Here is a 27149-nt window from a genome sequence, read left to right as displayed (position 1 = left end):
GGCTTTATTAAAGCACTGAAATAAAGTGAAAGTTATGGCCAAGTAACACTGTGGGGATGAGGATGTAACACCACATATTAAGTCAAAACTATGCAATTATGGTTAGGTACTAATCCTATATGCTATTCCCATAGCACTCCATTAAAACCACAATTGACATTACACATAAAATCCCAGTGATTTTTATATAAATAATACTGCAACAACCCTGTTCAATGCCAAAATATTTGCAGAGAAGGTTCAAGTGGTTTTTAGATGAATCCTTACAATTCAGAGGTGTCTAAAATTTCAATATTTTTCGATGAGATTTTTCAGAAGAAAATGTAGGACTCAAAAGCACGTATTAATTATATAACAATGACAATTATTTCCTCATATGTCACCTAAGATGTCATCTTAAAGGTATTAGGATCAGTAAAAATTATCTACTTAGAATTCCTTGTATACTGTTGGTGCTGAGAATTAAAGTTCATCCTTCATAATATTTTTGTTTAAAATAAGCTGCTTTTGTAATTTTTACTGCTTTTCTCAAACTAACCTGAGGTGGAACAGCTGGGCACTGCCCTTTAGCTAGACCTCCAAGTCAGCAGAGAAGGCACAGAGTGGTGATTCTTCTCAACTATAATTAACAGCAGAAAAGTACAGCCTCTGGCACCTTGTAAATTTATATGTACCAATTTACTGCAAATATTACTGGCAAAAAAACAATTACTATGTCACAGTCAAGTAACAAAAAACTGCAAAAAGGTTGCTGAATGGCACAAACCCAAATCTTAAACTGGGAACAACAGGAATATCTCAACTGATTTATTCATATTGTACCTTCTTAAGCATTTCATTCATCTATACAGAGGTTCAGGAAGGACAGCAGGAAAGAGAGGAAAAAGTAAGTAAAGGAACAAAAAAGGTATCATAAAATTAAACTAATATTATGCTTAGCATCCTAAAACACCACACAAGCATTTCAAATTTAACTACAGGTCAGGAATAGGAAGAAAGGATGGCAAATTATTTAGTTAGTTTTTCTTCATTTTATGCCAAAATCTTTCTATAATAAGTGTATGTGTTGCATCTGGAGAGCTGAAGCAAAGAATTGTAACAACTACTGTTGTTAGTCTAAGGCACTTTTCTGGTTTACTAATGAAAGTGAATAAAATAGCAGCTGCTGTTTAGAAATTATTATCTTTAAGATCTGGAAGCATGCATGAAGCCATAAATAATAAATGCTCATTTGAACACAGAAGCAAGTATAAACACAGAAGCTAGAAAATACTCTTTGCACCTGCCACTCCTTCTCGTCCACTGTTCACAAATTCTCACATGAATGCTTTATTGTTTACAGAAGTACATGGAAAAACTACATGATCACAGATATGAATACAAATCTGCTTTCTCTTAAGAGTAAAATTTGATACCTGGGCCCAGTTATTTCTCATGCATTAAGTGCACATCTCACCTAATGATGCACCTAATTAAACTGAACTGAGATTAAAAATTTGAAATAAACCACACTAAATTTGTATGAATGTCCTTCTGTATGTGCATTCACATCCTTTGGTACACTAGGGAGACCTATTAATATGCATCTGCACCACTGGAAACAAAGAACAAGAGTATGAAGAATTACTGATGAGTTACCTTCTCTCTGACAGACTCTCCAGGAATGAGCTGTGGTTCAATGGTAATAAACAGTGTTATATATGAGCCCTCACTCAGATTTCGCACAGAATCATAACCTCTCTCCATTCCCAGGTTCTTTTCTTTGCTGTAGCCAAGGAGGACTGGAGGAATATTGATCTTAAACGTACCATCAATCTACAACAGATACAGAGAAATACTTTTCATTAAAAGCAAAAAAGCAAAAGTTCTCTTTCACATAAATCTGCTACTCGTGTCCAAATATTTTCTTCTTTTGATTGTTACTCTAAGTTACAAAATAATAAAATGAGAGTATATGTCATTTATGTTGATTAATTGTGGGGAAAACATGAGATATCTCATTGTTAAATATATTAATCACAATTTGATTTCAGTCTCTCTTGCAAATTATGAACATCAATATTTAATGAAATGAAAATCATACACACTAGTTTACAGAGAAGAGTGCCAGCCTTTCATTATTTTTCTTTCAAACAGCAAATGCCACATGGCTATGTTTACCTGGAGAAATGAAAAAATGGCAAAATATGGGTTGCAGGACTACACTTTCCAAGACAGACCCCTTCCATGCAGAAAGTACTGATGCTTCTTGGACAGAACTAGAACTGGGCCCATTTACCCAGCTTCCCCACAGAATGCTCTGATGGACTCATCAGCCCTTTGTAGCTCCCTCTGCCACCAAAAACAGAGAATAAAGTCTTTCTGAAGGGCTGTATGAGACAAGAGATGACAGGCCCCACACTGCTTGGGCAGGTTTCAACAGTGGAAGTATCCAGCTTTAAGAGAAAAAGAAAAAATTTAAGCTCCTGATTTGGACACAATTAAGGCAACTGCCACCAGAAAGGGTATCTTCAGTGGATGTGGAAAATGAACAGATGACTCACTGGAATGGCTCATCAAACATGAAAGAACAAAATTAAGTTTTTATGAGGAGAAAACTAAATATATCACTCAAAATTTCTACTGCAGTATATTATAACAGGATGATGAAATACTTCATTTGCTACTGAAATTTAATTGCGAGATGCACCTTGATATATCCACTGTGCTGATCAGGCTTTTTCAAATTCCATATGAAATCCTATTCAAATGGAAAGAACCTCTACTGCTGGGAAGATCTATACAAGCACTCACACTATGCCTAGGCAATCACAAACTCCACCACCTCCTCACAGAGAGTCAGAAGAGTATCTGAGAGGAATTCTGGAGCTACTCTGGTTCTACAAGAGAAAGACCAAGAAGAAGTATGAAGAACAGAGGTCAACATCAGTATATGAAATCCTCAAAGATGGATTGTAGATGGTGGCTGTGTCCTTCAATATGTATTGGTAAGCAGTCTGTTAAAATATCAAGTCTGCCCATTAAATCTCTCAGGACTGTAAGCAGATACACTTTTCAGGTGAATTTCATTCATTCAGCGTGGAACAATTCCCTAAAAATGAGCATCAGATCTTGTTGGTTTTTGTTTGTTGACCTACAGCAATGGTGATCACAGTATGTAATGATCTAGCAGAAACAAGTGGAGTAAGCCTGATTAGACATATGCTGTCCAAAATTTCTCAGTAATGAAAAGAATCCCACACTTTCCTGAATCCCATGGCAATTATGTTCTGTTATGCCTTGCAGACAGCCCAAGAAAACTACTTAAATCACCAAGCACTGCACTTAAATTAAATGAGACTCCTATAGACTTACACTCCACCCAAAGAAGGCTCACAGTTTGTCTTGAAGTCCTTAAGGCTCTGAAAAGTGCCCCATACAGCCAGAGAAGAGCAAATTACTGTGTCATTAGGAGTGTAACTGATGTCTCAGTTTCTTACTTCATGAAGATTCTAACTTTTGTGATATGATGATTTGATTCTACACATAAAAGCAACTGCCATGCAGAAGAAGTGGTACAGCAATATTACCATATGATAGGACTATCAATGGAAAGAATTAGTTTCCTTAAACTAAGTCCAGGATGAGTGGCTGAACAAAAAAATAATCATTCCTTTGTGAAGAAGTATATTCTTTACTACCACGCCCATGACTAACTGTTGATATTTCTTGAAGAAAGCTTCTCTTGAAAAGTTCTAAAAATGGAAGAAAGAAGGGATTGGAACAGGCAAAGGTGAAAATCTGGTGATTCATGGAAAGTGTAAAAAAAAAGTCCAGTCAAATTTCCTCACCTATCTAGGTGACTGTTCCTAGCTCATCTATCTAGGCTGTGCAATACCACAGACCTCAAAAACCACTGGGAAAACCATCTTAAAAATCTGCACTTTTAACCTCACTACTGAAGGAAGCCAGGCTGCACTGTCATGGTTCAGTATGTGTTATTTCTCTCTTCTCCCTTCAAAACCTTGAACTTACTGGCAAATACTCACCAAATCTGCCAAAAAAAGTCAGTGGTTTCAAAGACATTTTCAAACAATTCCATAAAAATAAACTAACAATTACAGACAACATAATTAACTCTGACATTCCATTTCCAGCCGTTTTCATTCTCAGTTCTGTATTTTACTTCAAGTAAAATCACTTACCCTTGCTTGAAAATATATGGTAGTAAACGGAATCTTAACACATCCCAGCCAGTGTCTCTCAATACGAGTGTGAATTCCACTTCCTCTTTCACAATCATCCTGTTAAAAAGTTGCCCAACAGAACATTTTGTAAGACAGCTTAATTTTCTTTAATTCAATAAACAATTTAATCAAGGTATTAATAAATATTCTGTAGTAATAATTTTCTGTAACAATCAGTTCTGTTACTAGTGCAGCAGTGATAATCCTGCACGCCTTTCAGGCACACCAGATGCTGAAAACATAACATCACAGTCCATGATACCATATGCTTGCACTTTAGGGTTCAAGTCCTGTGTAACCTGTGATGGAGAACTCAAAACTCTGACAAGGAGTCCACAAGTGTCTTCTCAGACAAAGTAAATGAAGCTCTGGTCTTCTAATGAAATGTTTTATTGTATTTAGAAAAGCTTTTCGAAGTTAAAATGGTATGAAAACCTAACTAAAAAATCCTGTTTTCATGTGCAGTGCCTATCAGAGATTTCCAAATCTTGTATGATCAGCCTAGAAATTATTTTAAAAAAATCTCTAGAATGACATCCAAGTTTCAAGAGTCTAGTTTCTTCCTTCTGCTTCACTAACTATCATTTCAGTTTTGAGGACAGAATTCTGCTCTAAGTGAAGTGAGTGCACTATTTTTTTTTGTGTTATGCTTTCAAGAATGTTGAGTGCTTCTATTTTTGTGTATGCTGAATTGACTAGGAAAGCTTTCACTGGATTCAACAGGGGAAGGAGTTATGCCAGCACTGAGAGCTTACAAAAATTCCTTGTCACTAGTACTTGCAATTTTTGTCTCATTCAAAAAAATTAATACATACAACCAATAGATGGTTTGGAGGTTTTTTTATTATTTCACTAAAGAGCTTGTAAAATGATATGAGACAAAGCGTAACAAGATACTTAATAAAAAATACAAGAACTGGGATCACTCACCTGGAATGAAGTAAAAAATTCTAATTAAGGTTAAGAACACAATTCAGATTACAATTCATGATGCCTCTCAATTTTAGGATCTCCAATTTCACTAAATATCAGTAAAACATATTGCATACGCGTGTTCAACTCCAGCAGCATTTTGCATGGTACAAGCTGAATTTGTACAAAGGTTAACACTGTAAAGATTGCTCCCTCTGACAACCTTGCATTATTGACTAGATATAAAATCATAAGCAATGACAAAATAGAAGAGAAGCACAAGAGGGGGAAAGTTATTACATGGAAAATCTTGTTCTGTCAACTTCAAAAAGCTCACAATATTCTGTAATGTACCCTGTCTTTCAATTATGAACTCACCTCTACAGCATCATGAAGGACTTCATCAAAAACATTAATGAAGACTTCATCTTTTACTGACTGCAAACTGTGGGTGCTATAATCACCATTAGGAGCTCTATAAAGGTTAAATAAATAAAAAAAGTTATTTGAACAGTACAGGAAAATGTGGATAAACTGGCATGCTCAAATTAAATTATTATTAAGCAGGAATAATTTGGTTTCATTTTGCCATACCTAAATGGAAGCTCAAGTTCTTCATTCCAGCTGGGGCTTGGACCTTCTGCTGTTGTTGTCCGGCAGACTGTTCGCTGAAAAGAAACTTCTACAAAAGGACGGACCAAAACCTATAAATAGACATTGAAACAAAGGAAAGAGACCTCTGTGGAAATTCAGTGCACATGAAATTCCACATTTAATATATTTAGAAAAATAAACTTTTTGGTAATCGGGCTGGTTCAGCCCAGATATAACTTTAATACACCTTAAATATTGGTCTTCATGAGCTTCTAAGCATTTATGAAGCTTTTAAAAATATCTTATATGCCAGCATTTTCAAAAGTTTATGTGTATACAGAATACTTGATATATTTATATACACTGGCAAAACCACATTTTCTCCTGAGAGTGGAAAAGCTACAGGCTATCTAATCAGGGAAGGTACTGAAACAGAACATGTGATCCAAACACCAGTGGAAGAAAGTGCACTTGTATCCTCTTATCTGTAATCCAAGAAGCCTACAGCTACAATCCCAGTTGTCCCTGAAACCGGCTTCTATGACAGATAAGCAACTTCATTTAGACAAAACAAACCCCTAACATGACTAAAAATGCCTTCATTAACATTCAAATGCATACGGCAGAACCTCTTCTATATTTCAAAAAGCTATAATTTTGAAGGAAAATCGTAAGAAAAGCAGGAAAAAACCCTGAAGGTCTTTCATCTTCATTCAGGAAGATGCTAAATTTAGTTCTGAATAGCAAGCAAATGTAATTTCAGTGTCAGCCATAAGGTTTAGAGTAGGAGTATACTGGACCCAAAGCACAGGCTGTGAAAACAGCCAGCAGCCAACACACACAGAAAAGTAAGAACTGAGAAGGCACAGATGGTATTTCCTCCTATTACTCTCCCAGACTTCAAACATTTTCGGATGAAAGACTTTCCTAAGTCTGTAATGATTTTTCTATTAAGTAACTCCCAAAGGATCACTCTTCCAAATACTTGTCCAATACCCACTTCAACACTAATAAACCTCTTTCATTCACAATACATGGAAGAAACTTATCTGGGCACCGAGCAGCTGCTGCATGAAGAACCACAACCTTCTTTTAGAGGCTTGTTTTGAACCTAATTCCTACCAGCTTCATTTGCCCATCACTCACATTTGTACTTACAGTGCCAGGCAATAGTCAATCGCTATGCAGTGTCTATATGACTCGTGATTTTGTGCCTTTCTACCACAGTTATGGGTGTTCTGGCTGAAAGCCCCACCATTTTTAACTGGGCAGTAGCCATTCTGTGTATTTGACATCCTTACCACCCTTCTCTGAACCTTCTGCAGCTTTACTCTCTTCTTGGAGATCAAGGAGTGGGCAAGGCAACCCTGCCAATAAGGTATCTTTCTGATGGTGATATGCTACTGTCTGTGGAAAAGAGGAATGCTCACAACTTTACAGAAAATGTTATTTTTGTAATATACCTGGTTGAATGCCCAGTCTGGGCTATTAGGTAGGTTCTGAGCTGATGGAGAGGCTGCAAACATCTCATTAAAGGACCTTGAAGATTTCGATGGCTGTTGAAGTTTGCTACAAGAGGAAAAAGACAATAACAGCCATGGAAGACAGAGAATTCATTACAAAATATGAAGCTCTCACATTCTCTATCAGCCATACAGAATTCTGGAAATATTACTGATATTTTTGTTACAATTTTAACCTTGGGAAGATATTTATTTGATCAAACAACACAAATAAAATGCCAGAAAGGGGTATCAAGTGTACAGTTCTTACAAGCCTTGTTGCAAAAGAGAATTTTGTGCCTGGAGGCTCTCTTTTCTGAAAAGCTTATCAACTGCAGACCTTTTTATGCCTACCCCACACAATCTCCTTGAGCTACAGGTTTTTAAGTTCAAGTAGTTGAATACCTGCAGAATTCATGAACAGTGTAGCTTTCACAGTATTCAGGCAAGGCCTCTATGGCAAAATTGAATCCATATGAATATTTCAGCTTTGTCAACCAATGAGTAAGGTAAAGAAAATAAATGCTAAAATCTTTATTTTTATAGTATTTCCACACAACTTTTATTTGTGATAACACCACATTAGAGACTATAAAAGAGTAACTATTCATGTAGAAAGCTCAAAATGAGATATCATATAATGCAGAAAGATTGGATGGGGTTTTAATTACTTTTGTAATATTGGTAATGAATTGAATTTTTAATCTTTTTTCTGTCAATGAATTGCTTTTCTCAGTATCATCTTATTTACAGGAATGCAACAGAACCTCTAATACAGTAAGAGATAAACGATGATGCTAAATTCTGTAACTGTCTAGCTTGGAAATACCTTGGAGGTAAATGCAAGGTGTATTCATTTTAAGGGAGAGAGAGAACACTGCACTAATACATTGCTTCTGGAACTGAACCAGACTGTTCAGTGTCTCTACATGACACACCATCATGCAGTGCAGTCATTGTCTTAATGTGCCTGAATGTAAAGGTCACCTTTAAAATTAGTCAGAGCCACATTAGGCTCAGTTATTAACTTAAACAGTTCATCAAGGAGAAGACCAACATGCTACACTCAGGAGGCAAATATAGTACCCCACAATGAAGAACTTGATTTTTTAATATCTGGTTTTGGTATTTAATTAAGATATTATGAATTAAAATTTCCCTGAGTATAATAAAGAGGCTTGCTTAAGGTATAATTCATCTGATAGTACCAGAGTTATAATGCTGTCAAAGCCATAACTCATTTTTCAGACAGCTTCTGGTAAAACATGTCTTGAATTTCACAGCTACCGAAGAACTATTATATTAATGTACAAAAATACAAAATATCAGTTCTTTATCATCATTAATAAAAAGATACATGTATATATATGTTTTTATCATGAGAATCAAAACAACACACATGGCTGAATTGCAACATCCATTGCTCCATCTGTCCTCAGAACAGCAGAAGCCAGAAAATGGATCTGTACTGGAAACAAGCATTTAAACATACCTCATCACTGGTTTTCTCACAGGAATATCATAGGCTCTAATGATGTTCACTAACAATTTTATGTCTCCATCTGATAAATTCTGTGCTGTGACCTTCTTCCTTTCTTTTCTTCTTGGCCTTAATGGTCGTTTTGGCTCTGCCAGTTTAAAGAGGCCGAGTCCCAAAATACTAATAATCATAAACCAGATATTCAGTCAGTTTTGCATAGTCCAGCATTCTAGTTTTTCCATGACACATATGAAAATTACACACTAACATAAAAAGGAAATATTTGCTCCTGCTAGTGCCAAACAAAACTCTCTGAAATGTCAAAATGTCGCAATTATTTAGTACTGCACAATCCAATTCTGTCTTATATTTCAGGAATCATAACTTCAAAAGTTTGTTTGTTTTGGGTTTTTTCCCCAAAACTGTGTAAAATGCAAACAAGACAATTACACAGCTTCACGATAGACCTAAACTACAGTGCTATAAACAGGGGATCTAGCAGATGATGATAACCACTGTATGGAAGAGGCAAAACATCTACCTACACAGCTATATACAGTGAACAGCAGGCTACAGAAAGGAAGAAAAATCAATATACTGCAACATACCCTGGACCCTCAGAACTTATAACCCAAGGCAATGCAGAACCAAAGGAAAAAAGAAAACAAATAGGAAAACAATAAAATGAAGATGTATGCTTTGTTCATGCAGATGAATGTAATGTTTACATCATTGATAAAAACTGCAGACATTTAAAAATCACATTTAAAAATCACATTTAAAAACTGATAGCCAATGGCATTTCTTCCTTATATATAAAACCCCCATAGTAATTACTGTTCAAATAACACAAAATCATGAGTTACTGAAATATCTCACTAAATTAATGCTTTAAACAAGTCATGGTATACTTTAAATTTGGTAAGCATAAAGCTTTGCAAATAGAATCTAATATGAATAAGTATTCATGATGAAAAAAATATAAATTAAACATTTGATTCTAAACAAAAAGCTAATTGAAGTCTTACTGGGATTTTTCTCTACTGTGATGTGAAAACATCAACTAAAACCAAGCATGAAGTCTTTTCTAGGCGAGCAAGTCTCTGTATCTCCAGCAGATGGGACTGTTTAGATTTATACAGCTGGTTGAAAAAACACTTTGACTGCATTAAAAGGGTGTTGTGTTTATAGTGAACAGAATGAGATTCTACATGAAAGAACAAAATAACTTTCACAATTTGTTTACTTACACAGATTTTAAGTGAGCAACCCTAAGAGTAATCTATGCAGTGATGACTGATACATGTAAAAACATGTAAATACATGTATCGGATTTGAAAAAAAAATCCAAAGAAAGTGCTCAAGTAATAAAATGCAATAATCTTAGAAGAAAAAAGGCAGTAATTTCCAAAATCAGTATCTTTTTTGAACATAAACAATATACAACAACATTCAGCATCAGCATCGGAAGTACATGGGAAGTAAAATAAAAAAAATTACAGTTCAAAATCTATTTGCAGGGCATAGGCACAGGTTCTGAAAGTAGGCATCACTTGTAGAACTGGTAATAGTGTTACTAACGCTGACATTTGCCTGATAATTGGAAATATTTAATCTGGCACCAGCTGGACTATGCTCAGCTCATCTGAAATGCATTATATCCTGTTAAATCTTACTTACACGCTGTCACTTTATTTCTGCCAAAACCAGACCTTTTCTTTAAAAAGTTTTTACACACTTTGTTTATCAATACATTGCTGATTCATACACAGTGATTGGAAGTTTATCTATTATACTAAACACAAAATCACATCAACAGTCACATCAACACACTTTGCAAAAGAGAAATAAAGCAGGTGGCTTTACATCAGTTTTTTTATTTGGAACAAATAAAGACAGCTCTCTTACCCCAGGCTCAGGATCTCCTCTTCATTGACGAGGTCAGAGAGCACAAAATGGTGTTTTGCTATGAGGAAACGGTTGATTACTGATTCTCGAACCTGTGAATGGGGAGTGAGAAAAGACAAATGTGCATTTCTAATCCAAACCCACTGCCAATATTTGCATTCTGTCTATTAAACACAAACAAAACATCCACATACAAATTCTTCATTTTTCCCCAATTTTAAGAGGGTCACAGTCAAAGGAAAAATTTCTTTCCACCAGCTATTTTTTAGAATGCAAAAGCAGCTCATTTTCCAATACAATGGTTCTCTAGAAACATACTGGCTAGACAAATAGAAGAATGTATGGAAGGATACAATCAGAAAATTCCTCTTCATCTGCTTACAACTCACCATCAGAAACAATTATGAAAATAACCGACACTAACAGACACCTCTTTTCCTCATCTAAATGAAGCTGCAAAAAAGGGTTTAGAGAAACCTATATGGTACCAGCTATGGGGATCAAAAGAAATACTTTGGACTACAGAACAACTGGTGAAGCCTGTATTACAAATGCTGTGATTTCAAATAAATATTTAAAATTCTTAGTTCCTTTCATTTCTTTGCTGAGGGCATAGAGTGAAGCACTGAGATTACAGTCTTCCCTCTTCTCCTAACACCTATTTGGAAGAAGACTGAAAGGATGTTGCCTTTGTCCTTTTTTCCTACCACTAATGCTAGTAATGCCTTTATACTCTGTGCTAGCACAAGATCAGAAGTGATAGACATATAAAGATCATGTTTCAGAGTGAACTGAATTTCAGTTCTGATATGAGCAATTTAATTTTCAAGCCCATCTGACAATTCATAAGAGTGCAAAATACCCAAATACTGTTTTTAAAAAGGCTACTTGTACTTAATCTAAGAAAGAGGCAAAAGAAGGTAGTATAATGTATGCTACTCTGTACTACTCCACTACTATCCAGCGTGCTGCAAAACCCATATGTTCAATGCCATGCAAAACATACAGGGCTGACACAGATATGACAGCTTTGTCAAAAATAATTTTTTTACACTATCATACTGAATCTGGACTTTGGCACTTGTCTGGAAGATTTAAACACTTTTTTTCTCTATGATTCCTTCATGAAGCTTTCTTTCTAACCAACAATTTGTTTTGTCCTACTTTAAATCAACCTTATCATCATATTTCATGTTTTGCTGGCAGGCTAGAATTTGATACACTTTTTGATATCTCCACAACTGGTAAGAAACTGGTAGCCATGTTTCACTTTTGCTATTCTGCCAGTCTGAAACTGCAAACTTTTCTTGGTTAGATGATACATATTTCCTTCTTTTTCCCTTAGGCTTAAAGAGAATGTCATCTTAATATAATGAAAACTAGAAAAATAAATTAAATCAATATAAGGGGAAGATGTTACTCTAATACAACAATGAAGGTAAATGTAATAGAAGAGATGACCTCTGCCTTAGGCTGCAGGACAAGACACTGTGTATTACATTAAATGATGTTTAGAAGTGATTAGGGCTGCTTTCACGGAGATAATTAAGTTCTTAGCATCACAGCCTACAACAAGGAAAACAGGGAGGAGAGGGAAATCACTGAATTCCTGGGACTCAGCAGTACAAATCTCTGGGACACTGGAGCAAAGAAGAATTTGCAAAACTGACAGAAATATCCAGAATGGCTAATCATTTTGTATATTGCATCTTTTTCAATAGTATTAAACAGCACAGACCTCCATTTGTTGAATTACATCAGTTTCAGGCCGAACGTGGCATTTTAAAGATGCCTGTAGGTCATGTTTAGACATGAATCAGATTTTAGTATGCATGGAAATAAAGCATCCAGGCACAGAAGCAACATACAGGAATATGGTGGATCCATATATTTAACATCTTACCTTCTGTAGATAGTTGGCAACAACTGCTCTGTGTGCATCTAGGTAATTTTTGCTGTCAATCACATCCCTCTCTTGCACTCTCTTCTCATAGTCCTAAAGATATTTATTACAGTTTGTGATTAAATATATATCCAATGCTTTATCACTTATAAGAAAAATGCAAAGTATTTCATTAATAATAATGTATGGATCACAGTAAACCACAGCAGATGTGAGAAGTTTGTAAAGCTGTTTTTAATACTAGTGTATACAATATAGGCTAAACTTCCATGAATAAAGACAAGAATTCCATTCAGTCACGAGATTCATGTGGTTTAAATTACAATTAGTAACTTGAAGATTTCCCTTTCTTCTTTTAAAGCTCAACTTTGACCTCCTGCTATAACCTGAAATTCCATTTGAACTGGAAGTGGCTTCACTTATTGAAGCTTCAATCAGAAGAATCCTTTATAAGCAGAAATGATGCATTATTCTTGGAAGATGGTCTGAAATCTGAGCTGTGTTTTAATCCTATTAAGTACTTTCCAAAATAATTAGTAACTATTTTTCGTAGGGTATAAAACTCACTTGGTGAGTAGAACTGCACTTGGTTCTTGGGCAGAAGTATGGTGATGAGTATCTCTCAGGCTTACTATTTTGAGGGACTGTGGTGAAAGCTCTACTGACAGATGCAACTTTTATTCACAGCTTAGGAAAGTGTCTCATAAATAAAGGCTAAAGCTAAAACCCAGTTTCCAAGCAAAAAACAGAGCTTACAAGTCAACAGGGTTTTCCAGGATCTGCAGGCTTAATGGCAGTCTGCAAATCACACTGATTTTAGAACCACAACTAGGTTTCATGTAAAACTACCCAGTAATATTAATCTTCAGGTCTGTGCTCTAACAGTAAGGATGAACAGCTAAATGTCAAGTCAGTGTCCTCTAAATAGCAAAGTGCCCCTGGGATTGATTATAGGCCAGCATTATTTAGTTTCTTCACAAGTGACCTGGATGAGGAAACACAATGCACTGCCAGCAATTTAGCCAAGGATACTTGATTAGGAAGAGTGGTTAATATGAATGAGTGAACCATAGTTCAGAGGGCTCTTGATAAGACTATGACAACTGATGCCTCAATTTAAAAAAAAAGGCAAAATTCTGTATTGAGGGTGGAGTAATTTAATGTGCTGGCACAGACTGGAAAGCCACATTGAAGTAAAAGTGGGTTTAATGACAACCAATGACATGTTCTTTTGGCAAAAGGCAAACCACAGAATACATAAGGATCAGCATATCTTACAGTCAAATGGAAATTACCAGCCTCTCCAGTATGACACTTGAGGGGGCATACCTGAAATACTGCAGCCAGTTTGCAGCTGCCAATTCAAGAGGCATATTGAGACACTGGATGAGATCCACTAAAGAGTTACTAAGACAGCCAGAGGCGTAGAGAACATGACCTACAAGAAGAGGTCAGAATCCTAGAATAATGCAGCTTTGAAGAGACTTCTGGTGGTTATCTGATCTGGACTCTCAGAGTTGGAACAACTCCAATTAGAATGTTCAGGGCCTTGGACAGTTGAATTTTCAGTATCTCTAGAGATGGCTGTCTCAGGTTGCAATACAGATGTATTCTACTACCACCTCCAGAGGCTGTTAAAGCAGATGGGGCACTGGTTGTTATCTCCTGCTGTGACTCACCCCTGATAACTGTTAATGAGCTATCAAGAACCAACCACATAACTCACGGAATTATCTCATCCTCTTGTGAGATGCTCCACCCAGAAGGGAGGAGCCAAGCATTCCCACCTGGGTACAACCTGGCTTTGGAACTGCCCAAGGCAGCTCTGTCTACTTGCTTCCCAGAGGACAAGAGCTACCACTGGACCTTCAGGTGGAGACCAGACCTTCCACAGGATCACTGCTTCAAGTGAACTACTTCACTTGGACTGCTGCCACCACCCTGACCAACAAGGTATCAGGTTGTATCTGACTTTGTCAGTGCTTTTTCTTGTATTATTGCATTTATTTTTAATTTTTCTATTAAATTGTAATTCTGACTTGCTATCTCCCACTGTTTTTTTTTCAAACTAGTACAATGGTAATTCTACCAACTTGATGGACAATGTGTTTTAGAACTTGAATAGAGTGTGAAAAATGTTTTCATTATATTTAACTGGAATATCTATTAGAGCAACTTGTATCTATCATCATCTCACCTCTAAGATGAGTCTCACTCTGTTTTCTCTGCAGTGCTGGCTGCCTGAAGGATGCATTATGAAATCCCCTCAGCTCTGCCTGCTTTGCAAAAACAACCTTAGTCCTTTCTGCCTCTCCTTGTAGGTCATGTGCTTCAGCCCTGCACAGATTCTGGTAGCTCTCTACTAGACTTGCTCCAGTGTTTCAGAGTCCTTCTTGCACTGGGCAAGGTGTTCAAATTAATCAGTCTGGTGAGGAAGAGATTAATGAGCAAGGCACGATCTGCCCACAACTCTCTGAGGACAGGTGCCAAAATCATCTCTCTAGTTCCAGACAGTACAACAAGGGAAAGCAGCCATTAAATACAACTTGGAAGGCTGAGGTTGGACATGACATCTTTGTTGTTTTTTGAACAATTACTGGAAGGATAGTGAAGCACTAGAACAGGCTATCCAAAAAGGCTGTGGAGTCTCCCATTTGGAGATTTTCAAGACCTGGCTAGACAAATAAATGGCAGACCTCATCTAGTGCTGGCAACAGTACCATCAGTAAAAAGCAGGACCAGATGATCTACAGAGAATATTTTCCAAATAGTATTTCTATGATTCTACGAATTTAGAGACTTCTTTGCCAAATAGCTAGTAAACCAAGTAGGAACAATAGCACTTGAAACTTAGTTTTGAAGATCACATCATATAAAATAAACTTGGAATGGGCAATCATGGGTTTATCCAATTTATCCTTATTGGAAAAAAACCACAACCCCCCCATCAACATATTTATTAAACTATGGTTTTCAAATTTTGGTAACATTAAATGAATTAAATTAGTCCATAAAATAAACTGGATCAGAAAGGTAAAGCAAAGATGTGGCATATCTTTAAATAAAAGATACAAAACTAATCTAAAATTTTAAAAATAATAATATTTAGTGCAAAGAGCCAGATATGACTGAGTTAAAATAAATATATTTTTAAAAAATATATAATCCAATAGAAAGGAAGAAAGGAATTTTCCAAATAAATTTATGTCAGAAGAAGTAGGGATGAAACAGCAGTTGCCGTAATCTGAGACGATTCTGATCCTGCTAAGGCAATGAACATACTAAAATGCTCCTTAGCTGCATGAATTGCTAAGAACAAAAAAATGCATGACTTGACACTAATAACAGAGTTGAGATAAAATAATTGAAGTATAACCCAAATAAAAAAAATGCACACATTGCATTTCAATAAGGTAATTAACAGACAGGCAAGGACAGGGTAAGCTAATTGGAACAATGTACTAAAACAGAAATATCTGTAACAGGCTGTAATAAAACAAAAAAATTTTAATTCTTGTTAGAGTCATTGCTTCTAACTGTCTCCACAAAAAGCGCCCAAAAGCTAATAAGTCTAAGCCTGATTTATCTCTGAATTACCTTTCTGTATCTTTAAAAACAAAAGTTGAGAGACTTTAAAAAAAAGTCTGAACTTTAACAAAGACTAGCTTATAACATTTGTGTTTACAGCAATTTTTCTGGATTTTTTTAACTCTTAACACAGTACAGCTGTGGAAATATTGCCTTGGAAGGAAGCTATTTTAATTAGATGAAAATAACACTAGAAAAGACTGAAGGAATAAAATTCTCTTTTTTTTTCATGCCAGCACAGTTGTGCAGTCTTTAAAGGACAGCTTGACTTAATTGCAAGTCAAATATTATTACCATTACAATGAGAAAAGGAATATTTTAGATAACATTCTACCTGGAAGATTTTCTCACTGATTTCTCGTTCATGTAACGGGACTTGCTTATAGTTTCGGAACTCTGCCACCTCCTCGTTTCTGAGCTGCAACAGTCGGAATCTCTTTGATCTATTAAACTCCTCATCAGAAACAAAATTAAATTCTTTCTGCAACTGTTCCAGTCTGAAGAAATCAGGAACATGTGTCTCTCCGCTTGTAGCAACCTAAATTAATAACAAAAATATTAACTTTTTCACACCAAGTGACAAAAATCTATAAAATAGCTTTTATAAGTTGTACATGCATATTGCAAGGATGCTCATTTTAAGCAAAAGCAATAAAGATGGATCACACAGACTGAAACACCAAGTATTTTACAGTACCTTTTTTTTGAGCAAGTTGTATGAAATTATACATTACAGAATACAATAGAATTCTATTTCCTTGTATCATAAACAAAAGATCAGACAGTACAAAAACTATGACATGGTTTCCTAGAGTAACCTAGGAAGCTGTACTGTAAAGGCAATCCATTTACAGAACTTCAGCCTTGTAAATAGCCATGTAAATAAACAGCCATGTAAATTAAACAGCTATGTAAATAGCTCCTCAATTTGTTGTTTAGAAAAGTCGAAGCTTCTACAACACCCCCGATTTCTTTGTGCAATCCTTGGTAGTGAACAACTTCCTATTTAGTACCATACAAGTACACTGGAAATCTGTATTTGTTTTTAATTTATTAATTGATCAGTATGTACACTCCCTTATAGATATTTTTTGGCACTACTGAATGGATTAATCATATTTTTAGTAGACATTTTGCTTCTTAACTTTCACACAAGTATGTCCATCACAAATTCAAATGCTGCTACCTCCCTGGCATGCCTGGGCAGGTACTGGGGACTAGGAGTTTCACAGCTCCATTAGCCCTTCAGCTCTGAAAACACCACTTACCATGATCAGCTGCATCAGAGCTGCATTGTTTGGGTCATTTGGATCAAGTTTTGCTTCAGCTGCCCACTTAGCAAGTTTCTTCATATCAGTTAAGCCTGATGTGCCAATGGATGCAATAGCATCAATATTTTTTAAAGCACTAAAAAGACATAATTGACAGAACTTACACCTAAAACACATTTGATTTAGCAATATAAAAAGAATATTAAAACAATCTTAGAAAAATCCAAAAAGCTCCCCACAACCTGAATAGTAGATTTCAGTACACAGCTCTTAGTTGTAGCAATGAAACTGAGGGAATGATCAATTGCAAAGCAAAGGGGAAATATGAAGGAACTGGTGGAAGGGAACTTCCATACAAGGTAAGAAGGTGCTTATTAATACATCTCTGATATACCTACGTTATTCCACGTTGCTGCATACTACCATGTAGGAAGATAAACTGCCTCACATCATGAAAGGTAACAGAAGTTTTGACAAAGAACTTCTCACACATACAGCCCTTGCTTGGGCTGCATCTTAGCTCCTGTCTTTGACCTGTCTCCTGGATGGTGCCTTCAGACCTGCATTCTAGCCCTCGTCTCTGCCCTCTCCTTGCTGTTTCTGCATAGACCTTGGGCCTGAATCATCCCTTCATCACTTCTGGGACTGCTGCCAGCATTCTGCTCTGCCTGTGGTGTCCAGACTGCATATTGGCTGGACACTGCCTGTGCTTGGGAAACCCTTGCAGGGTTCTCTCTTGTGATGCAGCACTGCTTTTGGTCCTCCCTGTAACTAGAAGTCCCAAGTCTTTATCCTCTGGTTGCTCCTGCTCACTTTCTTGTATTCATAGTAGGGAAGGAAGTATGGTAGGTAGTCTGGAGGCCATTTGTACACTGCCCTGCTCCCCAGGCCTCTGGCATCTTCTCACAGAGGCCACCTCTGAAGGCCCACTGCTACTCAAACCTTGACACATAAGCCCAATACACCAGAACATGCGTGTTATTAGCCAAATACCACAGGAGTGGATGTTAGCCCTCCTCTTGTTAGGGGTGCTAGTTTGAGTCTTTGTTCTCTATTTACTTGAGTATTTTCAAGAAAGCTTTAAAACTCCTGGGTCTGTCTTGTGCTTGGATAGAATCAGCCAAATATCCAGCAGTTACTGGAGCAGCACACAAAGCAGTAACATCAAGTTTATCTTTAGGCACCAGTCTTGAACAAATGGGCACTGAATCACAATTGTGCTAAAAAGCTCACAGGCAGCAAAAGCTAACATTAGTCATGAAAATTCTGTCTCCAACCTTCCCCACAGACAATGGAAAGTCAGAGAGAGCTGTTCATCTCCAGACGGTGTTTCAAAGAAGAGTGTTTCACAGACAGTTTCCTTCTACAGTTCTTCAGTTTTCCATTTATTAAAGTGAGTAGTATCCAGAGTTTAAAGTCAGCCATTGGGAATCCATCTTTACATTTTAATCTCATGCTATTCTACTCTCACTGAAGTCAGCAGAATACTGATATTGGTCAGCAAAGAAATTGAATGGCTGCAGCTTGGTCAACAGTAGTAACAGAGTGATTTGTAAGCCAATGTCTAGCCTCTAAATAAATAAAAATTTGACAAACTAATCAGCAGAAGTATTAATACTTGCTCAATGTTAATAAATATGGGAAAACTCTAATGGGTTTACAGTGAAGTTACCCAAAAGCCTTACAAAAGCAGCTTTTATGTATCATCTTGACATCATAGAATTATATAAAAGCAACAGAATGGACAAATAATCTACAATAACTAACTTGCAGCCTCAGGGCAAATTATATATAGCCTCTCCAAACGCACTTCAGATAAGAAAGAGCTGGAGTCTCCGCTCATAGCAAAATGATTACAGGAAGGTTCCTCTACAATATATTCACTTTCTATTAGAAAATTGTAAGATTTAATTAATCAGCTTGAATTTAACTGTCTAGAAATAATATGCTACAAGGTTAAACATCTAACTAAAATCTATTTACCAAAAGCAGGTACCAAAAGATATCTGCGGAAGGTTATAGCACAAAGTAAAACATCTAAATTTAAGGAAAAGGATTATGAAAATTCTTTATTATGAAAGTACTTTTTTTTAAATACTAGTACAATCAGTTTCCCATGAAAATTCATATCTTATTACCTTGGAATGCCTGTGTTTTGCTGAGATACTGGAGGAATTAAGGGGATTCCTTTTTCTCCAACTGCCCAAGAGACACTATTGGATACCTTCCCAGAGGTCATTAAAGTCATTTTGTTACTACCATCAGCTTCAAATGAAAAGGACACACCTATCAAGGGAGAAAAATTCAAATTAGTATAGTTATGCACTCAAACCCAATGTCTTAACATTTTTAAAAATACTTCCAGATAACGAGTAGTCAAATAACCTGTGCCTTTACATACAAAGGTTAATGTGAAACAATGATTCTGGGGCATGTTGTAAGGAAGAACACTGTTCTACAAAATGAGTGAAAGACTCCATTACACCTACAGAAAGCTTTCCATTTGAACTAGAAGGAAAGGCTATGCCAAAGGCTCTTTTTTTCCTCCACAGATGCACACCATTTGATATTTCTGGGAGTTTTCAGATTCAGCATACTGTTATTAAGACAACAGAAATTCAGAGTCAAAAGACTTATGTATGATTGAAAAGTCAGTCCTAAAGCTTTTGACACACAATTGTAGATCTGGTCATCACAGTCAGTGACATTTACACATACATTTGCTGTAATGATTTTTTTACCCTATTTTTTAGCTCCTCATTTTTTTATCTAGTCTGCTCTAGCTTTATCTGTATTTATACATGGCAAATTTATGCAAATCAGTGATCTCACAATGCTGTTCAAATTTATTATACAAACTTGGAAGCTCCATTTGCTACCATGTATTCTTGTTTCCCCTTTTCCTATCTCTCCCTTATTTTATCTTCAGCCTACAGCCCCAGGGAAAAGGTGTGTGCAGGTTGTCAACAAAGCAAATAGGAGCACAAAATATTCTCTGCCTATACACTTCTACGGACAGTTTTTCAGTTAGTTTTTTTAATGTTTAAAACATTAAAATCACCGGAGCTGCAATGATTGATATCTGCTTGCTCTGCAGTGTCAAAGGCCTGATTATTCAAATGCCCAAAAAATCCCAAACATCTTCTACAGCTCATAAAGCTCCACTAATACATGACAAATAATAAAGACACATTTTTATCATGCAGAGCTAAAAATTAGTAAAAAAGTGAGAAAAAATCCACAGCACATTTCAATAATAAGAGGCATGGCTATTATGGAAAACTCAGTTACAGAAGCTGTAAAGGCTCTTAGCAGAATTTACTCTGAAACCTACTGCAACCTCTTACTGCTACACAGTTTCAGCAAAACGAGAAACATTGAACTGAGGAACACAAGAGTCCCTACCACTTCCAACTCCTTCATGGTCCAACATCACACGCTGATTGCTGCTGAACTCTATTTCTTCCAGAGGAGCACTGCCTGTCAGAACTGCAGTCTCAGGAACAGGTAAGAACACTTCTGCCAACAAGGTAGTACTGCTGATACCTGTTGTTTCATAAATCTAGAAAAAAAACCACGATGAGAGAATTAAAAAATTTACTTATGCATTCTTCAGAAGTTGAAAACATCTTGCAGGGTATTTAGACAAAAGGTTTTACTATGGCTTAAGCATGAAATAAATAACTTACGGCAATTGTATTAATTTACTTTCTAAAATATCCAATCAGTAGGCATTTCAACTATCAGCAGCTTACTTGATCTGAATTCTTCCTTTGCTTTTCTAATGTACCTGAGAGGAGTATGACAAACTCTAGGCTTTAAAGAGCCTCACTGTACAAAACACAGTTGCTTGTGTCAGTCACTGGGATCAGGTGAAGATTCTGGAAGGATTCTGCCTCACTAATTCTCCCTTACCATGAAAGGCAGGGTATGGCACACAGCTCTGGCAGCACTGTAGGTTGCTTCCCTCTCTGCTAGCCAGCTGCAGGCTCAGAGTGATGTGAGTAATTTCTCCATTCAGAAAAATGGTATTCCTTCTCCTTTTCAATTTTTGCCTTAAATAAATGAGCTGACAAGGGGTTTTTACACCCTCCCCTGAACTGCCAATGTTACCTAACCAGAGAAGTCTCCTAAAGGGAGAAGTAGGATCCTGATTCTGCTTCCCCTAGATATATCTTGTATTAACTTTGAGAAGTATTCATGTGAATCATTTATTAATTCATACTTGGAATGGGGAGTGGTAGTGGCTTGATTTAACTGTGCTGATGATCAAGTCAAGGGCAGTTGTGGACGTTACTAGAATTTTTTTTTTCTTATTCCCCTCCAGTAAACATTATGATGGTTTTACTGAGTGGAAAATAATGTTTTAAGACCATGTTAGCAATTTGATCTGTGACATAAATCAGTTTTTTGAAAATTAAGAGGCCAATTAACTAACATATTTAATCACAAGTCCCAATTATTTAGTTCCACCCATACAACCTACAGTTATGTTCTATATACCTCTATAAAGCATATGCATGAAAAATATAGCAGCAAAGTAAAAGGTTTGTGACTAGAGAAGCAAAGAAGGAGCACGAGATTGGTGATTTACAATGGGTCTTTCACAGGTTTTTCAGTCTTTGTAACACTATCACAGAGCAAAACACAAGCATTACAGGAGTAATTACATTTTATGTCATCTTTTTAAAAGTTACTGTGATAAATCATCATCTACCTGAAGTTTCAAACTCTCTGGCCAATTGATTATTTGTAAATTGAAAATCTGTCCAAAGTGAACTCTAAAATCAGAACTTATTGGTCGGGTAACAGTCCTTGACACTTCTTTGGAGTTGAAAAGGACTTTTATAAATGCTGAGCGTTTCTTCACATCTTCTCGTCGCAAAACTTCTGCTCTGTAAATATGTCAAACAAGCTGTCATACAATTTTTAGTAACATTTTATTATTTGGTTATTTTTAATAAGAATCTCATTTCTCATGAGGAGACAGAACCCTCCTAAATAAAGATGGTATTCTTCCAAAAATGTCACTACATAGGAATGACTTTAGAGCTATTATTTAACAGCTGTTTTATCATCTTGTGAACATAAAATTATTTAAAATTATCAAGTCAAATTTTGGATCCACTAAAGCTATCTCCATATAAAAGAAGTTATCTAGGAAAAAAATTCCCTTCCACTTCCTTCCTCAAAAGCACAACAAATGTTATCTAATTGAGTTAAGATTTTGAAGCTTTCCGTCACTGTGAGTACAACAGCCAAGCAGCATTCCCTGATGAGGCAATTTGTGAACTAAGTACAAAACAACTAAGTTTTTAAATTACTGAAATCCAGCAGATGTATTTTAAATTGCATGTGCAAATGTGGAAAGTAACACAAAACGAGCACATTTTTTTCTTTTATCCAAAGTGAAATGTCTGGTTTAGCACAAAATTTCTTTCTTTACCCCTTGTTGACTACAGCAGAGACCTAGTGTAAACAACTAGCTAGTGAGAGTGGTACTGCCAGCAGTGACCTAGACTCTGCACTGAAACCAGCTCCTTTGTATCTACACCCCTGTTCTGTGCAGATGCTCAAGGAACATCAGAAGGTTCAAAGGGAACGTGCAGACACGCATTCTTTATGTGGACTATGTACAAGGTTACATGTGACTTGAAAATTAATTAAGTTATATCAACTTCAGAAGCAGAAGTTTCATCTCTAGGCTAAACAGAATGGTGAGCTCATGCTTCTGAAGTTGTATAAACAAGCAATTATACAAGTAATAAATAACAGAAAATCACAAATAAGGTAATTTGCTGGCCAACATTTGTCTTACCGAGGACACTGGTCAGTTGGAGTTATGCTTCCTGAGAGGGTCAGCTCAGGAACTAGAATAGGCTCTCCAGGTTTCCTTCTGCAGTTGTCAGCTTTTTCTCTAACCTGTTGCTCTATTTCCAGGCTATTGGCCATTTTAGGTGGGATGGGTTTTATACGTTCCTCACCAAAATCATAATCTTCTGATTCTTCATCTACATGAGTATCTTTGTTCTTCTTTTTCTTCTTGGACTTCTGCATATAAAAACAACATTCTTTGTGAACTTGCTTCAATTGCTGCAATTATTTCTTTTGTTCTCTTGATTCACAAGTGCTAAACACAAATGGTGTATGTACAGTAAAATGACAGTATAATTTTAGTATTACACACACACATACACACAAAAGATTTCTCTCACTGTAAAGGACTACATCAGATTCAGAATTCAGTAATACATTCCATTCATATGCTTCAAAACCATAATGTGCTCCAAGTAAAACATTTACTTAATCTTCCGTAACAACTTTCAAAATCAGTGTGTTTCTTGAACATTCTGGCTAGATGCTGAATTCTCATTTGCCTGAGTTACCACGAACATTATTTTAGGATTGAAGGAAGGAAGATTACTCAACCAGTAGACACAGTTGTCTGAGATGCATTGTCTGCACATACACTGACAAAACAAATGCACATATGCCACAAATTTTGGAGCACAAGTTTTTTTAGCTTAGCAATATCTATAGCATTAGCAGAATGATCCCTTCCTCATGCCAAACAAGAATAAATTAACAGAATATGCCTTCCAGCATCTCCTAAACTGCAGAATTCTGGTGTTTACATGCATGTTCAGCTTTAAACAACTGCAAACTAGTTCCTCCTTCCACAGACTTCTAGATTACTTGGAAGTATAGCTTGCTTGGAAGCACCAGCCACTACATGACTTAAGACATCATAAGCAGAAGAGGAAGTAAGGAAAGCAAACAGATTCTCCTCATTAACTAAAGTAGTGAGCCAAACAACTTGTTCATATAATTTTCTTTAAAAATATTCTTTCTTTCTTTGCCTAATTTTATGTTATCCTTCTTGCCCTTGCATTTGCTTTCCGATTTATTTAGTCTCTAGTGTCTTTGATACATGTGATCTCTACTAGTAAGAAACCAACAGCAGTGATTAAGTTAAAAAGTACTTTGAGTAAAATAAAATAAAGTACTTCTGGGTATGAAAGGAAGGTCATTCACTCTCAAAGGAAGGAACCACAATCTTCTCAGTCTCAAGACAGCTTGTGACTAGCACAACAAAAAGATGCCACAATGGTATTTTTGAAGGCATAACTGGTGGACGAACAGTTTACATTAGGATCAATGTTCATGACTACCTGCCTTCATTTCAAGGTTTACATTTATTCATCTTATCCTACAAGTGACCTGACAATGATGCTAATGAGTCATGTGCCCACTTGTGTTCTGATAACAAGAATTTCCAATACCTGCATATCAGTTTCCCCTCAAATATTTGAAATGCCTTCCATAGAGCCTGCGCGTACATGAAAAAACTCGCCATAAAGGTATCAGCAGACACACTAGATTCTTGAAAACCGTATTTAAAGCATTTCCTTAAGCTTTATTTTGCTTTGGTATCCAAAACCCCAGGGTGTTCAAACTGGGCAATAATTATATTCAACCACAATCACCATTACCCCAAGGTATCCAGCCCATTACCACCCAGCTATGAAAGCAAACCTGATTTTGCCACAGTCTATTTCAAAGACCATCCTGATGCAGGGTGTTGCTGTAGCACCTGTGTTTCTCAGTATCCCCTTGAAGCACAACTGACATCTTAACTACCGTACAGATTATTAGCAATAAAGCTTTTTGGAGGTGAAAGGCTAGAATATAAATTAAATCTTTTAGTCAGATGTTCCTGAACATAATGAGACATTTCCAAACATAGATTTACATGAGATGACACCAACTGGTTATTCATTAGAAACACCTCATAATTATTTTGCTTCACCACTCACACGCACAAAATTCATCCATGTTTTTTTCTTTGCTAGAAAGGCATGAATTTAATGGGAATGCTGCAAAACTAACAAACTGAAAGAAAGAACTGAACTGCTGAAAATCAATAGCAGAAAAACAATGCTTCACAAAAACCTAATACATCCTAATTTTTTAATTAACGATTAACTGACTAACAAATTCTAAGCAGACAGAATGTATCTGAACATTACAAAATTTATGCTAACTTTCCTGATTTTTTTTTCTGAATGAGGACAAATTTTTGACACATTCACTAATAATTTTATTTTTTGTGAAATTGAATGATTTAAACAAACCTGTGTCTTCTTCCAGGATTTCCAGTCCTGTAGCTCAGTTTTATACTCCTCCATTTTCTTTTCATATTCTTCCATACATTCTTCTAGTAATTCCTTTATCTCAGCCTGAATTTCTGCTTCATATGCTTTCTCATCTGATTTCTGATCAACCTCTTCCCTTCAAAACAACAATTACCAGTATATTGCATAAAATTACATAAGGGTTACAATTAAGACTGTAATATATAACAGAAACCTACTTCTCCATGAATTAATTTCATTGTATCAAAAGCATGTTTGATTTACAAAGTCTTGTAGAGATGCTTCTAAGAGTTGATAGCAAATAATTATATTAATTCTGGAGAGTAACTTTCTTTACTCATTAGCCTGTATTCCATTCTGCTACAGTAACTACTCGTTTTAACCATCCCGCTTCCCCAAACTCAAAAGGAATAGTGGCAGGCTTAACCAATGCCAGCATTGCTCAAAGCCCTACTTTTGCATATCAGAATTCTAAGTTTCCAAATTAACTAATCTTATTATAACTCCACTGCTAGCAAATAATGTACAAAAGTGTTATCAAGACATACTTCCTCAAACAAAGTTTCATGGGTGTGTTAGTAAACTTCTGAAAGTCTCGGAGGGATTTAATTTGTTTCCAAACTTTGATAATGGTCTTAAGCAAGGTTCTGTCTTTTTCTTGTTCAGCATCACGAAGTCTTCTGGTTTGTCTAGAAATATACATACATAGCACAAAATCAATTGGAATTTTCTAACTCAGTGAAATAATAGATTGAAAACTTGAGACACCAAAAACCAAGTGATGGAGGTTTCAGGTTGATTGATGGCTGCAGTAGTTTAAATCCAAGAAGCATAAAACCCAGACTTGAAAATTGCAGGATCTGATTTCCTTCTGTATTCCAGTCTCTTGTATTTTGAATGATCTGACTTCAGTTAAGTCTGTTCTTTAGAGATATCAAAAGTTTTTTGAAATGCTTATTACAGCTGTATGTAATTAAAAACATTTTAAAGTAAATTCACATAAACAACAGCCCAGGAAACCTACACTACTGCTATGAACTAATTTTTATTACATGCGTACATTACAAAAGATATTTTAATCTTCACGTGCTTCTCGCTCCAGTAAAAAGGACTTGCAGAGATGAAGTAATGTAAAAATTCCTTTGACAGATGTACAAGATTCTTAATACAAACAAAACTAACACAGCCTTTTTTTTGTCTCAGAATTGGTATTTCACATTTTCACCCTTTAATTTGTTTGTTAAAGAGCTATTCATTAGCACTTTTAATGACCATCACACACTTCTGACGTAAATGTCCGTGCAGCACAAGCTGTTTCTACTAGTATCTTGGTAGAAAAACAAAGTCTGTGATTAAAAAAAAATATGTAAACTAACACATTTTTACTTGTAATATTCAGAGAATGTGGAAGACAGAGGCTGAGTTAGTGCTGAGAGAAGACAGACACCATACATCATTTCACAGCATAAGCCAATTGAGTGAAAAAAATACATGAAGAAATGCAGACTTTTCTGAAAGCACTATGAGTAACTTCTCCACTTCACTAGCTAGCAGTTTGAATATTACTTATCCATGTAGATTAATAACCTTTTCTTTTTTGTCTACCAGG

At 36.1% G+C, this 27149-nt stretch overlaps 1 protein-coding gene across 4 annotated transcripts in view; it reads right to left on the bottom strand.

Annotated features, from left to right (window-relative positions):
* The window catches only part of CC2D2A (coiled-coil and C2 domain containing 2A), a 51518-nt gene that overhangs the window by 8500 nt on the left and 15869 nt on the right, over window positions 1–27149 (bottom strand). For 2 of the 4 annotated variants that reach the window (XM_085059848.1, XM_085059845.1), the window contains exons 11-27: window positions 26089–26229; window positions 25520–25676; window positions 23203–23435; window positions 22102–22279; window positions 20790–20946; window positions 19523–19670; window positions 17382–17520; window positions 16448–16651; window positions 12526–12618; window positions 10623–10714; window positions 8727–8894; window positions 7196–7301; window positions 5733–5842; window positions 5517–5613; window positions 4185–4283; window positions 1639–1815; window positions 823–843 (exon numbers count right to left, since the gene is read on the bottom strand). In XM_085059848.1, coding sequence (XP_084915974.1) covers window positions 823–843; window positions 1639–1815; window positions 4185–4283; window positions 5517–5613; window positions 5733–5842; window positions 7196–7301; window positions 8727–8894; window positions 10623–10714; window positions 12526–12618; window positions 16448–16651; window positions 17382–17520; window positions 19523–19670; window positions 20790–20946; window positions 22102–22279; window positions 23203–23435; window positions 25520–25676; window positions 26089–26229 — 2320 coding nt within the window. The remainder of the gene's footprint in view (window positions 1–822; window positions 844–1638; window positions 1816–4184; window positions 4284–5516; window positions 5614–5732; window positions 5843–7195; window positions 7302–8726; window positions 8895–10622; window positions 10715–12525; window positions 12619–16447; window positions 16652–17381; window positions 17521–19522; window positions 19671–20789; window positions 20947–22101; window positions 22280–23202; window positions 23436–25519; window positions 25677–26088; window positions 26230–27149) is intronic. The other 2 variants (XM_085059849.1, XM_085059847.1) reach the window with 2 other exon arrangements.

The sequence above is a fragment of the Lichenostomus cassidix genome, chromosome 4, assembly GCF_008360975.1.
Source record: "Lichenostomus cassidix isolate B80296 chromosome 4, HeHo_3.0, whole genome shotgun sequence".
Taxonomy (NCBI): Eukaryota; Metazoa; Chordata; class Aves; order Passeriformes; family Meliphagidae; genus Lichenostomus; species Lichenostomus cassidix.
The sequence above is the reverse complement of the archived record's forward strand: the minus strand, read 5'-3'. Positions and strand labels throughout refer to the sequence as shown.